Consider the following 14,870-nt stretch of genomic DNA (forward strand, 5'->3'; position numbering starts at 1 on the left):
CTACAAGACCATGGTACTTGCTTACGGGGCAGCAAAAGGAACTGCCCCTCCTTACCTTCAGGCTATGCTCAAACCCTACACCCCAACCTGAGCACTCCTCTCTGCCAACTCTGGTGTTTTGGCCCTCCCACCTCTACAGGAGGGCAGCTGCTGCTCAACCTAGTCCAAGCTCTTCTCAGTTCCACCATTGGGGTGCCAGGACAATCTTTCCCCTGAAGCTAGGACAGCAAAGTCCCTGCCTATTTTCCTGAAAACATCTGAAACCCTACCTCTTCAAAGAGTATCTCAAATAATCCCACAGCACCCCTTCTCACCATTAGCTTTGACTTTGTACTTGCTGTGATATGTGGTTGTCCCACTTAGCTATCTTAACTGTAAGTCTGTAACTGTATGTCAGTCTGGATAAAAGCATCTGCTAAATGACTAAAATGTAAATAAATAAATGTAAAAACCAATACAGCACTGTGAAGCGCAGGGCCTGAGCTCTGACGTTATCAATAGCATGTTACTTACAGCCACTGGGCCAAATTTAGGTGCTTAACAGAGCCCAAATCTGCCATTTTCAACCCGTTAACAGGCACGTGTGTAAAGGGCTATGGAAGCAAGAGATGCTACAAATCAGTAATGTGTGCTGAGACAGCTGGGGATGCACAGACCTTCCTCATACTGGAGCAGAAAATAAAGGTCACATAACACATGGCCAGTGAATAGTATTAAATATATAACTTTTTAAACAACTACACAGTAGGCTTCCTTTTTTGAGTTGCATTGACTGTTGTTTTTAATGGTATCCTTATAATATGACTGGTCCAGACCAGTATGTTGTTATACACAGTTTATTTGAGCCTCTATTTCTGCTTCTGAATGTAATTAGAGTTGCTACAGCACTAAGGCAGCATCTCTCACAGCCTATCTGAGCAGCCATCAGCAGAAGTGTGATAAAACAGCCGCGGGGGGGGGGTGATGGTGTGATGGTGTGAAATAAGTGAGCTAGCCATTTCACAAGAACACCCTCCCAACACCAGCTCATGGTCAGAAATACTGCCACTCCTGTACCACTTTCAGCACTCTGCCAATATGTTCTACTCAAAGAGCATCAATACAAATCTATGGAAATCCATCCTTTAATATGAATGACATTGGTAATAGTAATTGATGTAGGTATATCCAGTCATTACAACTAGAGAGGGCTTAGAATGATGAGGTCAGTGGCACATAGTGACTCGTTTACCTTGGACCTGTGTCTGGTACACCACAAAGTACTTGTCATTCCCACAACTCTCAAACTCTTCACCATGGCAGCGGTGCAGGCACATTTCCTCATCCTCCATCTCATGGAGGGAGAAGTGGGGGGTGGGGAACCCACAGAGACACCTGTCTCCAGCTAGAACCGCTAGGGACAGCTCCTTGAGGGCAGGAAGGAGGGAGGAGTGGGATGTCAGAGGGATAAAGATATATGCACATGATACACATGCACACAACACTATAGCTGTGTTTAATACTCATACTAACCGCACTAACCATACTATTTTTGACGTAAATTGAGTATATAGTATGCTTATTGATCATAGTATGGATATAATTAGTATGCCAAAAGTTCCCGGATGACATAATAAATTCGCCAAAATACGAAGTATACATGCAGTGGACACTATTTCAGTGGTTTTAGGTCCATAATGCAATTTTTCAGGAAATGGGCATGGCTTCATACATTTTCAGATTGTAAGAAAATTGAGGAAAATATGCAGCCGAAGTCTGAAGAGAGCGGATATGTTACGACTTCCACCGAAGTCGGCTCCTCTCCTTGTTCGGGCGGCGTTCGGCGGCCGACGTCACCGGCCTTCTAGCCATTGCTGCTCCATTTTTCATTGTTCCATTTGTTTTGTCTTGTTCCCCGCACACCTGGTTTACATTCCCTAATCACATTGTGTATATATATTCCTCTGTTCACCCCATGTCCTTGTGTGGAATTGTTTTGTGTTACGTGTTTTATGTGATGCACCAGGCTGGTTTTCCATGTTCCGTGTTTATTTCACGAAGTATGTTTATTTGGTAACTATAGCTTTTGTGACTGTTTTCGCGCTTTTGATTTTGACGCAGTTGCGTCCGTCTGCTGTTTGCTCCTGCCTAAATAAAGTGTATGCCTGTTCACAACTCTCTGCTCTCCTGCACCTGACTTCGCTACCAGTACGCACACCCGTGACAGAATACCACACCACCCATGGAGTTAGCAGGAGCTGGAATCCCGGTTAGAGGAGTCGAGGAACGCTTCCGAGGACACTCGGCGATGCTGCAACATCTTAGAGCCACAATGAATCACGTTGTCCAGACCATGGACCACTGGGAGAGACAGGGAGTCTCTCCAGGGCATCGATCAGCACAACCAAGGGTATCTCTCCCCGTCCCTCCTGGATCCGATCCCAGTAGGATGCTTCTCTCCCTTCCCAGGGAGTATGATGGGACGGCAGCACGGTGCCAGGGGCTCCTATTACAGCTGGACCTATACCTGGCCACCGTTCACCCAGCTCCATCTGGAAGGGAGAGGGTGTCCGCCCTCGTCTCATGCCTCTCAGGGAGAGCTCTGGAGTGGGCAAACGCCATGTGGGGAGAAGGAGATGCAGCGTTGGACCACTTCGAAGAGTTCACCCAGTCTTTGACAATCCGCCCGAGGGTAGAGCGGCGGGGGAGCGGCTCTTCCACCTGAGGCAGGGAACGAGGAGCGCCTAGGAGTTCGCCCTCGAATTCCGGTCTTTGGCCGCCGGAACAGGATGGAACGACAAGGCCCTTAACGACCACTAGCGATGCAGCCTGCCCGAGGACGTCCGGCGGGAGCTGGCCTGCAGGGATGCCACCATCACCTTTGACCAACTGGTGGATCTGTCCATCCGGTTGGATAACCTGCTGGTCACCAGCGGACGTCCAGAGAGGGCTCTGTCGGTTCCATCTTCCAGCACCCCCGCTCCGGTGCCCATGGAGCTGGGAGAGGCTGCGATTAGGGAGGCTGGAGGAGGGGCCTTCACGTGCACCATCTGTGGCCGCAGAGGGCACACTGCAGGTCGGTGCTGGGTTGGTCCCTCTGGGAGTCGAGGCAGCAGGCAGGGCTCTCTGGCGTCACCCCAGGTGAGTAGGCACCACTCTCATCCAGAGCCCTCTGTTAACCACCTGTTTGTTCATGTTTGTTTTCCTGAGTTTTCCCCGCATAAGGGACTCGTCGATTCAGGCGCGGCTGGGAATTTTATCGACAGAGCGTTCGCCCTTAGTTTAGGAATTCCCATGGTTCCTGTTAGACCTTTCCCGGTACATGCACTGGATAGTCGACCCTTAGGGTCTGGACAGGGTCTGGACTTTCCACTGTGGTAGCACCAACAGAAACCCCTACACACCTCCCCGAGCACTCTCGCGACCACCAGCCCTCCAACAGTCGTTCACTTTGGCTAAGGACATGAGGGTTTATGTTTCCTCCTGCTCGGTGCGTGCCCAGTGCAAGGCTCCTAGGCACCTGCCTAGAGGTAAGTTACAACCCTTACCCGTTCCACAACGGTCGTGGTCGCACCTGTCGGTAGATTTCCTGACCGATCTTCCTCCCTCCCATTGTAACACCGCGATGTAACACTACGATCCTGGTCGTTGTGGATTGTTTTTGTAAGTCCTGTCGTCTCCTCCCTTTGCCCGTTCTCCCTACGGCCCTACAAACTGAGGAGGCCTTGTTTACACACGTCTTCCGGCACTACGGCGTACCTGAGGATATAGTGTCTGATCAGGGTCTCCAGGTCGCGTCGAGGGCCTGGAAGGCGTTCATGGAACGTCTGGGGGTCTCGGTCAGCCTTACCTCAGGTTTTCACCCTGAGAGTAACGGGAAGGTGGAGAGAATAAACCAGGATATGTGTAAGTTTCTGAGATCCTATTGCCAGGACCGGCCGGGGGAGTGGGCAGCGTTCGTGCCCTGGGCAGAAATGGCCTAGAACTCACTCCGCCACTCCGCCACTCCTACACTAACCTCACCCCCTTCCAGTGTGTATTGGGGTATCAGCCTTGGCATCAGAGTCAGACCGAGGCTCCTGCGGTGGACGACTGGTTCTGGCGCGCGGAGGAAACATGGGATGCCGCCCATGTCCACCTTCACTTTCTGGTCTGCGAAATACCAGCAACAGTGTGTGAAGACCTCGTGAAAACCTTGACCTCTGTCATTGCCAACAAAGGGTATATAACAAAGTATTGAGATAAACTTTTGTTATTGACCAAATACTTATTTTCCACCATAATTTGCAAATAATTTCATAAGAAAAACCTACAATGTGATTTTCTGGATTTTTTTCCCTCATTTTGTCTGTCATAGTTGAAGTGTACCTATGATGAAAATTACAGGCCTCTCTCATCTTTTTAAGTGGGAGAACTTGCACAATTGGTGGCTGACTAAATACTTGTTTGCCCCACTGTATGTTACAAGTTTGAGTCGTCATGTGCATTAGTATCACAATTTCTAGCTTATTTGCATTCATTTTTACTTACACTTGTGTGTTGACTCCATATTAATGTTGGTTTTAAGTTTTGGCTGACTTTTCTTAGCGGATGTACAATCATCGCAAATTGAATTACGGGGCGTTTCAGGCCCGGAGTGAACATAATTGTACACTCGCAAACTCACTCAAAAAACGAGGGCTGGGGGGATTACGTTGCCAACTTCCCTTGCTTGGCTTATCATTTGGACCAACGACAAAGATGGCCATGGGGATTCCTCCAAGGGCAAAAGGCGAGGGTAAGTGGAGGAGGGTGTGTCTTATGAGTTTGAAACGCAGCCCTAGTAGCTCCTTTGAAAGGATAATGTTTGTTTACAGTATAATAAAATTAAGTAATAGTATATACTATGTAGTATGTACTCATTAAGTATGTAGTATACAGTACGTTAGTATGGGTATTCGAACACAGCTAATCTCTTTCTCTTCCTCAGCAAACAAGCAAACACACATCAAAATCTGACATCACAACAAGTACATTTCCCTCACCTTCTCTGTGCAAAAGTCCACACACTTCTCCACTGACATGTTCTGGATGACAGCGCTGATGGGCAGGGCGAGGGTGACGTTGTCAGGTCTGTGGAAGCACCCCTTAAAGATGGCACTCCCATCTGAACCAAGGATAAACACAACCAACACAACATACTAGATTAGTATTGATCACTAACCCATTTTCATGTGTGTTCTTACTGAACAAAGCTTTCAGTTTGACCCCTATAGTATCCATCGACCCCTCTCTTGGCCTTGCTAGGAACCTAACACAGAGCAGCCTGCCCTGACCCAGCAGCAGCCTGCCCTGACACAGAAGCGGCCTGCCCTAAGCCGTTGCCATCACACCAGGGACTGCCTGGCTCTCCTGCACTGGCTGTCTCAACAACCTTCCTCCCCAGACTGTCCCTATGGGCAACCACAGTGCACACAGGCCCAGCCAAACTGTAGAACAGCAAATAACAGGCCCAGCCATACTGTAAAACAGCAAATAACAGGCCCAGCCCTACAGTAAAACAGCAAATAACAGGCCCAAACCTACAGTAAAACAGCAAATAACAGGCCCAGCCATACTGTAAATCAGTAAATAACAGGCCAAGCCATACTGTAAAACAGTCAATAACAGGCCCAGTCATACTGTAAAACAGCAAATAACAGGCCCAGCCATACTGTAAAACAGCAAATAACAGCCCAGTCATACTGTAAAACAGCAAATAACAGGCCCAGCCATACTGTAAAACAGCAAATAACAGGCCTAGCCATACAGTAATACAGCAAATAACAGGCCCAGCCCTACAGTAAAACAGCAAATAACAGGCCCAGCCCTACAGTAAAATTGCAAATAAAAGCCCCAGCCCTACAGTAAAACAGCAAATAACAGGCACAGCCCTACAGTAAAACAGCAAATAACAGGCCCAGCCCTACAGTAAAACAGCAAATAACAGGCCCAGCCCTACAGTAAAACAGCAAAAAACAGGCCCAGCCATACTGTAGAACAGCAAATAACAGGCCCAGCCATAATGAAGAACAACAAATAATAGGCCCAGCCATACTGTAGAACAGCAAATAACAGGCCCAGCCATACTGTAGAACAGCAAATAACAGGCCCAACCATACAGTAAAACAGCAAAAAAACAGGCCCAGCCATACTGTAGAACAGCAAATAACAGGCCCAGACATACAGTAAAACAGCAAAAACCAGGCCCAGCCATACTGTAAAACAGCAAATAACAGGCCCAGCCATACTGTAAATCAGTAAATAACAGGCCCAGCCATACTGTAAAACAGTCAATAACAGGCCCAGTCATACTGTAAAACAGCAAATAACAGGCCCAGCCATACTGTAAAACAGCAAATAACAGCCCAGTCATACTGTAAAACAGCAAATAACAGGCCCAGCCATACTGTAAAACAGCAAATAACAGGCCTAGCCATACAGTAAAACAGCAAATAACAGGCCCAGCCCTACAGTAAAACAGCAAATAACAGGCCCAGCCCTACAGTAAAATTGCAAATAAAAGGCCCAGCCCTACAGTAAAACAGCAAATAACAGGCACAGCCCTACAGTAAAACAGCAAATAACAGGCCCAGCCCTACAGTAAAACAGCAAATAACAGGCCCAGCCCTACAGTAAAACAGCAAAAACAGGCCCAGCCATACTGTAGAACAGCAAATAACAGGCCCAGCCATAATGAAGAACAACAAATAACAGGCCCAGCCATACTGTAGAACAGCAAATAACAGGCCCAGCCATAATGAAGAACAACAAATAACAGGCCCAGCCATACTGTAGAACAGCAAATAACAGGCCCAGCCATACTGTAGAACAGCAAATAACAGGCCCAACCATACAGTAAAACAGCAAAAAAACAGGCCCAGCCATACTTTAAAACAGCAAATAACAGGCCCAGCCATACTGTAGAACAGCAAATAACAGGCCCAGCCATACAGTAAAACAGCAAATAACAGGCCCAGCCATACTGTAGAACAGCAAATAACAGGCCCAGCCATACAGTTAAACAGCCATCCAGTTAAAAAAAACAGGCCCAGCCATACTGTAAAACAGCAAATAACAGGCCCAGCCCTACAGTAAAACAGTAAATAACAGGCCCAGCTCTACAGTAAAACAGCAAATAACAGGCCCAACCATACTGTAGAACAGCAAATAACAGGCCCAACCATACTGTAGAACAGCAAATAACAGGCCCAACCATACTGTAAAACAGCAAATAACAGGCCCAGCCATACTGTAAAACAGCAAATAACAGGCCCAGCCATACTGTAAAACAGCAAATAACAGGCCTAGCCATACTGTAAAACAGCTAATAACAGGCCCAGCCATACTGTAAAACAGCTAATAACAGGCCCAGCCATACTGTAAAACAGCTAATAACAGGCCCAGCCATACTGTAAAACAGTAAATAACAGGCCCAGTCATACTGTACAACAGGAAATAACAGGGAAGGGAGCAGTCTGTGTAGGTTATGCACCAAGAGATGCGAGAACACTCATTGGTATGTACAGACAGCAGGGCATTACAGCCAATATATTTTCCATGGTAGGTGGTCCGTGTGTTGGAGACCTTGAGGAGTTAGTCATAGTGTGTGAGGGACTAAATGTATTTTAGATGTGACTCCTGCCTCTAGAACTCTCACAGCTGCATACAGGGGAGGAGAGACAACCCAGCACCAGCACCCACTCTTTTTCTTACTTTCTCTCTCACTTTTTATCTTTTGTCTTATGCTTTCAATCTCTCTATCTCTCTCTCTCTGTCTCTCTTTATCCCTCTCTCCCCATCTCTCAGTTTCTCACTCCCTCCTCCCACCTTCTTTAGGTCTTCCTCTATCCCCTCCTCCTGCCTTCACTCACATAAGAAACGATTTCCTTCTTTGGTAATGAAATGCTTCATTGGAGCTTCCTGTGCTAGTTTGTCACGCAACTACAGTATACAGAACAAAATACAAACGCAACATGTGAGCTGTTGGTCCCATGTTTCCTGAGCTGAAGTAAAAGATCCCAGAAATGTTCCATATGCTACACAATGTTTATTTATATTACATTTTGTTCACAAATTTGTTTACTTCCCTGTTAGTGAGCATATCTCCTTTGCCAAGGTTATCCAGCCACCTGACAGGTGTGGCATATCAATAATCTAATTAAACAGCATGATCATTACACAGTTGCAACTTGTGCTAGGGACAATAAAAAGCCACTCTAAAATGTGCAACTTTGTCACACAACACAATGACACAGATGTCTCAAGTGTTGAGAAAATGTGCAATTGGCATGTTGACCACAGAAATGTCCACCAGAGCTGTTGCCGGGGAATTACTTAATTTTAGAGAATTTGTCAGAACCTCCAACCAGCCTCACAACCTCATAGCATGTGTAACCATGGCAAGTAGCCTCGTGGTTAGAGCATTGGGCCAGTAACCAAAAGGTTGCTAGATCGAATCCCTGAGCTGACAATGTAAAGATCTGTCGTTCTGCCCCTGAACACGACAGTTAACCCATTGTTCCTAGGCCGTCATTGTGAATAATAATTTTTCTTAACTGACTTGCCTAGTTAAATAAAAAATATCCAGCAACTTTGCACAGTCTGATCAACTATGTGTTGGAAGGCATGAGGCAAATGGTGGTCACACCAGATACTGACTGGTTTTCTGATCCACGCACCTAGCTTTTCTTAAGGTATCTGTGACCAACAGATGCATATCTGTATTCCCAGTCATTTGAAATCCATATATCAGGGCCTAAGGTAATTGATTTCCTTCTTTGAACTGCAACTCAGTCAAAACTTTGAAGTTGTTGCATGCTGTGTTTATATTTTTGTTCAGTATATATATTAGCCCAAGGCCATGAGAACCAGAGCACCTTTCTGACATGCACATGGAAATATTTCGCTGCATGAAGTGCAAGTATGTTTGCTTGGGTTTAATGTGTGGGGAGACCTCACATTATGTTTCTGCTTCAGTAACACAGAGGTGTATATTATAGACACGACAATAGTCACGTCTATATTTGGTTTTGAGCTAGCAATGCATGTTAAAGGGAGTTTCTCCCCTTGTCATTTCTCTGTAAATAGAGATTCGGGAAAGGAACATGATAAGTGGAAAAGAAAGGCGGAAAGAGGTGGGAGTTTTTACTCATGTCTCTCCGGTTCTTTAGTATTCTACATACATTCTGAGGGGAAAATGGGTGGCTGCACTGTTTCCCAGGCAATCTGACGATAACAGTCTGCAGTGCAGAGGGCAAAACATCCTCCTTTTCATTTACTATTTTGAAATATGCAGCATGTACTGAAATCAGCGTCGGATGTGTCAGGGCATGCATACACACATTGAAAAAGAGAATTGCTCAGCAATCTGCAATCTGCTTTAGCAGACAGGTAAAAAGAGAAATAACAATAACAATGTTGTTATCGTAACTCTGAATATAAACAAGCTTGGAGCCTCTTCCCTGAGCAATAGATATACTGCCAAAGATTGCACACTGGTGGCTATGATCTTGGGAGTCGAAGAAGCGGTGGAGAGGGTGGAGGAGCACCCTCCCCTGTGGCCTCTGAACATCCCTTCACACTCAGCGCCCCGTCCCACCGCAGCTCACGACATATCCATTTACCCTCAGAGGGTTACATGGATAAACAGACAACAGCGTTCATTGTGGTGATGGGTGGTTGAGACTCACAACGGCGTGCTGACTCCTGGCTCAGCTCCAGTCTGTAGATTGACAGGCGGTTGGCCCCTCCACACAGGTTGCCCTTCTCGCCCTTACACTCCATGTTGCATTCACTCTCAGATACATTGGGGGCCTGGATCTTGTGGCCACAGTAGCACTCCGCCCCAAACTCTAGGCCTGAATACAGGTATCCCCTAGTGAAAAGGAAATAGAGGGGGTAATGTTAATATCATCATTAATAACAGAGATTCTCAGGCTTGCACACAAATGTTCAGCATTGGTTGCAACTAATGCAGAGAGACTCTCAGGGCTTCTAGTGGGGGGTGGGGGTGGTGGTTACTGCCCACAGTGCTGGTTCCAGGCATAAGCGACAAAAGCTTATATATAATATATATATATATACATATATATATAGAGAGAGATATTTATTTTGGAACTTACCATTGAGAGTAAGTATATAAGAATACACCAGTTGCAATTTCTAAATTTGGTTGTGCATCAGCTGTTTTCTCTTGTTATGTCAGTCAATGACAGTCACGCAATTAGCCATATGAGATACCGACTGGGCATGCAAGTCACATGATTTTGTTAGTCATTTTCACTCCGATATCATCTTAACATGGCATAAATTATTACAAAATGTGTAGAATTGCAGGAAACTAGCTTTAATACTGCATAAAATATCTCTCTATCCCATTGCAAAATGGATAGAATTGCATGAAATTTGTTATAAAATAGAAGTTCTCTCTCCGCGCCATGGCAAAATATGTAGAATTTGCAGGAAATGTATGTTTCTCTCCACTGTCAAAAGGGGGGCACTAAAATATTTTGCAGTGAGGTGTGGGGGCCCCCCAACCAAATCTTGCTTCAAGCCTCCAAAAGTCTATACCTGGCCCTGACTGCCTGACAACCTGCCAACATCTTGTCTCTGCAATGTCTGACCAGATGGAAGTGGTTTTGTATTTTAGCACTCGATTATTCATGCAACTGCAAGACGCCCACGACCCTCTCTCTCAGCAGCTCTCTCCACAGAGTCAGTCCACTAATAGGGTTGAATGACTCATAGACAGTCAGTTGGGTAACCGGCAGTAACCTCACTCACCCTCTCCAAGATGAAGAGAGCTCTCTGGGTAGACAAGGTCAGTATCAGAGAGAGAGAGAGTGCATGCATTAATACTGCACCAAGACACCAGAGCTTTTTTTTAGGGTGACGCTGATTATGAGTCCATGCACAGTACAGTATACTGGAAGGCTCTATCCATCAAATACACAAGGCCTGTACACTCCCTGGGGAACAGTAACCTGGCAGTGGCACATGAGGGATGCACACTTGACTCCTGAGAGGCCTTTATAGTGCCAATAGATTGCCAGCACAACACATTCTTTACCCTGAAGAAATCACACAGACTGCCAATCAAGGAAAGCCCTAGCTAGCTAGTCACAATGGTGCACTTCTCTGCTTCATTGATGTCTGTACAGTGCCTTCAGAAACTATTCATACCCCTTGACTTATTCCACATTTTGTTGTGTTACAGCCTGAATTCAAAATGGATTAAATATATTGGATGAAATATACACACAGTACACCATAATAACAAAGAGAAAACATGTTTTTAGAAATGTTAGCTAATTTATTGAAAATTAAATACAGGACATGACACAGTCAACACCATGCTTGAAAATATGAAGAATGGTACTCAGTGATGTGTTGTGTTGGATTTGCTCCAAACATAACTCTTTGTATTCAGGACATAAAGTTCATTTCTTTGCCACATTTTTTGCAGTTTTACTTTAGTGCCTTATTGCAAACAGGATGCATATTTTCAAATATTTTTATTCTGTACAGGCTTCCTTCTTTTCACCGTATAATTTAGGTTAGTATTGTTGAGTAACTACAATGTTGTTGATCCATCCTCAGTTTTCTCCTATCACAGCCATTAAACTCTGTAACTGTTTTAGAGTCACCATTGGCCTCATGGTGAACTCCCCGAGCGGCTTCCTTCCTCTGAGTTAGGAAGGATGCCTGTATATTTGTAGTGACTGGGTGTATTGAGACACCATACAAAGTGTAATTAATAACTTCACCATGCTCAAATGGAAATTCAATGTCTGTTTTTTTTACCCATCTACCAATAGGTGCCCTTCTTTGCAAGGCATTGGAAAACATCCCTGATCTTTTTGGTTGAATATGTGGTTGAAATTCACTGCTTGACTGAGGGACCTTACAGATAATTGTATGTGTGGGGTACAGAGATGAGGTAGATATTAAAAAATAATGCTAAATACTATTATTGCACAAAGAGTGAGTCACACCAACTTATTATCAGTTGGTAGAGCATGGCGCAGGCAACGCCAGGGTTGTGGGTTCGATTCCCAAGGGGGACCAGTACAAAAATGTATGCACTCACTACTGTAAGTCGCTCTGGCAAAGAGCATCTACTAAATGACTAAATTGTAAAAATTAAAAATGTTAAGCAAATTCTTACTGCTGAACTTATTTAGGCTTGCCATAGCAAAGGGGTTAAATACTTATTGACTAAAGACATTTCAGCATTCCATTTTTAATTAAACATTTCTAAAAAGATAATTCCACTTCGACATTATGAGGTATTGTGTGTCGGCCAGTGACACAAAATCTTAATTGAATCCATAAATAATTCAGGCTGTAACACAACAAAATGTGGAAAAAGTCAAGGGGTGTGAATACTTCCTGAAGGCACTGTATATCAGCAGCCTGCACTGGGAGGGGAGTGGACAGAGAGAGAGAGAGAGGAGCAGAGGAGAAAGATGAAAATGTGCTCTCTACTGCACTTCTCCTCACTCTCGCATATATATATCTTCTCTTTATATACTGTTTATATATATACAGTATATCGCCTCCTCTCTTTCTCTCCTCTCCTGTGAGTCAGTGGTGAGTGTTGGGCTGGGCCATTTGGCTGAGCCATCCATAGGGTGCGAGAGGGAGAGGAGGAGGCCAGGGGAAACTGGAAAAACAGACGATGTGAAGAAAATATGGTATGAGGAGGAAAGAGGCAGGCAAAGAGAGAAACAGAAATAGAGAAAGAGAGAGAGAAAGAGATACAGTGAGAGAGAGAGAGAGTGAAAGAGTTCATCTCCACTCTGGTACACAACCTTTATTCCTCACTCCGATCCTGTGTTTGTGACTTTTTATATTCCCAGGCCTACCTTTCAGCACAGTTGTCCTGGCAACGGAAGACCGTCATTTTCTTGTAGTCAAAAAAGGACACTCCCCTGAGTGCTCTTTTCGCTGTGTTGTCTATATAGCAGCCGATGTAATTCGCTTTAAGAGAGAAGAACAAAACATTTCTCATAACAAATTTTTTTAAATGCACAATTTAAGCAGAGCAATATTATGGGAGATAAGGGGGAGAGGCAATAATACAGTTTTGGGTAGAACACAAAGAAAATTGCTTATCAATAAAAAGTTATTCCAAGTTATGTGAGTATAACATGCACATTTACAGTAGTACATTTTCAATGGTAATTGCTTATAAATAGTCATGGTAAATTATAGTTTTAACAGAAAAAAATTGTATAAACAATTCTGTTGAGACATTCTGTATATTAGTCGAAGAACTTTAAAGTCAAATCCAACATCATCATCCATCTGCTCCATTCAATGCAGACATATTGAGGGCAACGTTGCTGTTCAAGGAATCAACACCAGACGGGCACGTTTATTTATTTATACAGACACACAACCCCTTCTAGTGGCCTATTACTGCAACGGCACTCAATACACTTCCTGACTTATTCAAAGTGAGTAGATAGGGAGGAGGTAAGGCGGGGGGATGGAGGAAAGGCTGGTAATGTCCTTCTGCAATGGGACTGGATGATCCTCACCCTTCCTTCCTGCTCAAATAAAATACAATTTTATTGGCCACATACACATATTTAGCATGTTATTGTGGGTGTAGTGAAATGCTTGCATTCCTAGATCCAACAGTGCAGTAGTATCTAACAATTCACAACAATACACGCAAATCGAAAGTAAAAGAATGGAATTAAAAAATAAATAAATATTAGAACGAGCAATGTCGGAATGGCAATGACTAAAATACAGTAGAATAGAATACAGTATATACATATGAGATGAGTAAAGCAGTATGTCAACATTATTAAAGTGACTAGCGTTCCATTATTAAAGTGACCAGTGATTCCAAGTCTATGTATATAGAGCAGCAGCCTCTAAGGTGCAAGGTTAAATAACCGGGTGGTAGCCGGCTAGTGATGGTTATTTAACAATCAGTTGGGCTTGAGATAGAAGCTGTTTTTCAGTCTCTCGGTCCCAGGTTTGATGCACCTGTATTGACTTCGCCTTCTGGATGATAGCTGGGTGAACAGGCCATGGCTCGGGTGGTTGATGTCCTTGATCTTTTTGGCCTTCCTGTGACATCGGATGCTGTAGATGTCCTGGAGGGCAGATAGTTTGCCCCCGATGATGCGTTGGACAGAACACACCACCCTCTGGAGAGCTCTGCCTTGGTACAGTTGCCATACCAGGCAGTAATACAATCCAACAGGATGCTCTCAATTGTGCATCTGTAAAAGTTTGTGAGGGTTTTAGGGGACAAGACACATTTCTTCAGACTCCTGAGGTTGAAGAAATGTAGAGGTGCTGTTGCGTCTTCTTCACCACACTGTCTGTGGGGGGGTCCCCTTTCAGGTCATCAGTGATGTATACGCCAAGGAACTTGAAGCTTTCCACCTTCTCCTTCATCTTTTCCCGTCGATGTGGATAGGGGTGTGCTCCCTCTGCTGTTTCCTGAAGTCCACGTTCAGCTCCTTGGTTTTGTTGACGTTGAGTGAGAGGGTATTTTCCTGGCACCACACTTCTAGGCCCCTCCCTGTAGGCCGTCTCGTTGTTGTTGGTAATCAAGCCTACCACTGTGGTGTCATCTACAAACTTGATGATTGAGTTGACGGCGTGCATGGCCACTCATGGGTGAACAGGGAATACAGGAGGGGGCTGAGCACATACCCTTGTGGGGCCCCTGTGTTGAGGATCAGCGAAGTGGAGGTGTTGTTTCCTACCTTCACCACCTGGGTGCGGCCCGTCAGGAAGTCCAGGACCCAGTTTCACAGGGCGGGGTTCAGACCCGGGCGGTAAGCAAAGTGAAGTGGGTCTAGGGTAAGTTAGAAGTGATAGAAGAAGGTGTTTAGCTTGTC

At 44.9% G+C, this 14,870-nt stretch overlaps 1 protein-coding gene across 6 annotated transcripts in view; it reads right to left on the reverse strand.

The window, feature by feature from the left end:
• Nucleotides 1-14,870, reverse strand: part of wscd2 (WSC domain containing 2) — a 124,425-nt gene that overhangs the window by 18,070 nt on the left and 91,485 nt on the right. For 5 of the 6 annotated variants that reach the window (XM_042331529.1, XM_042331528.1, XM_042331531.1 and 2 more), the window contains 4 exons: nt 12,867-12,981; nt 9,690-9,874; nt 5,004-5,125; nt 1,232-1,406 (listed from right to left, as the gene is read on the reverse strand). In XM_042331529.1, coding sequence (XP_042187463.1) covers nt 1,232-1,406; nt 5,004-5,125; nt 9,690-9,874; nt 12,867-12,981 — 597 coding nt within the window. The remainder of the gene's footprint in view (nt 1-1,231; nt 1,407-5,003; nt 5,126-9,689; nt 9,875-12,866; nt 12,982-14,870) is intronic. The other variant, XM_042331533.1, reaches the window with a different exon arrangement.

The sequence above is a fragment of the Oncorhynchus tshawytscha genome, linkage group LG12 (assembly GCF_018296145.1).
Source record: "Oncorhynchus tshawytscha isolate Ot180627B linkage group LG12, Otsh_v2.0, whole genome shotgun sequence".
NCBI lineage: Eukaryota > Metazoa > Chordata > Actinopteri > Salmoniformes > Salmonidae > Oncorhynchus > Oncorhynchus tshawytscha.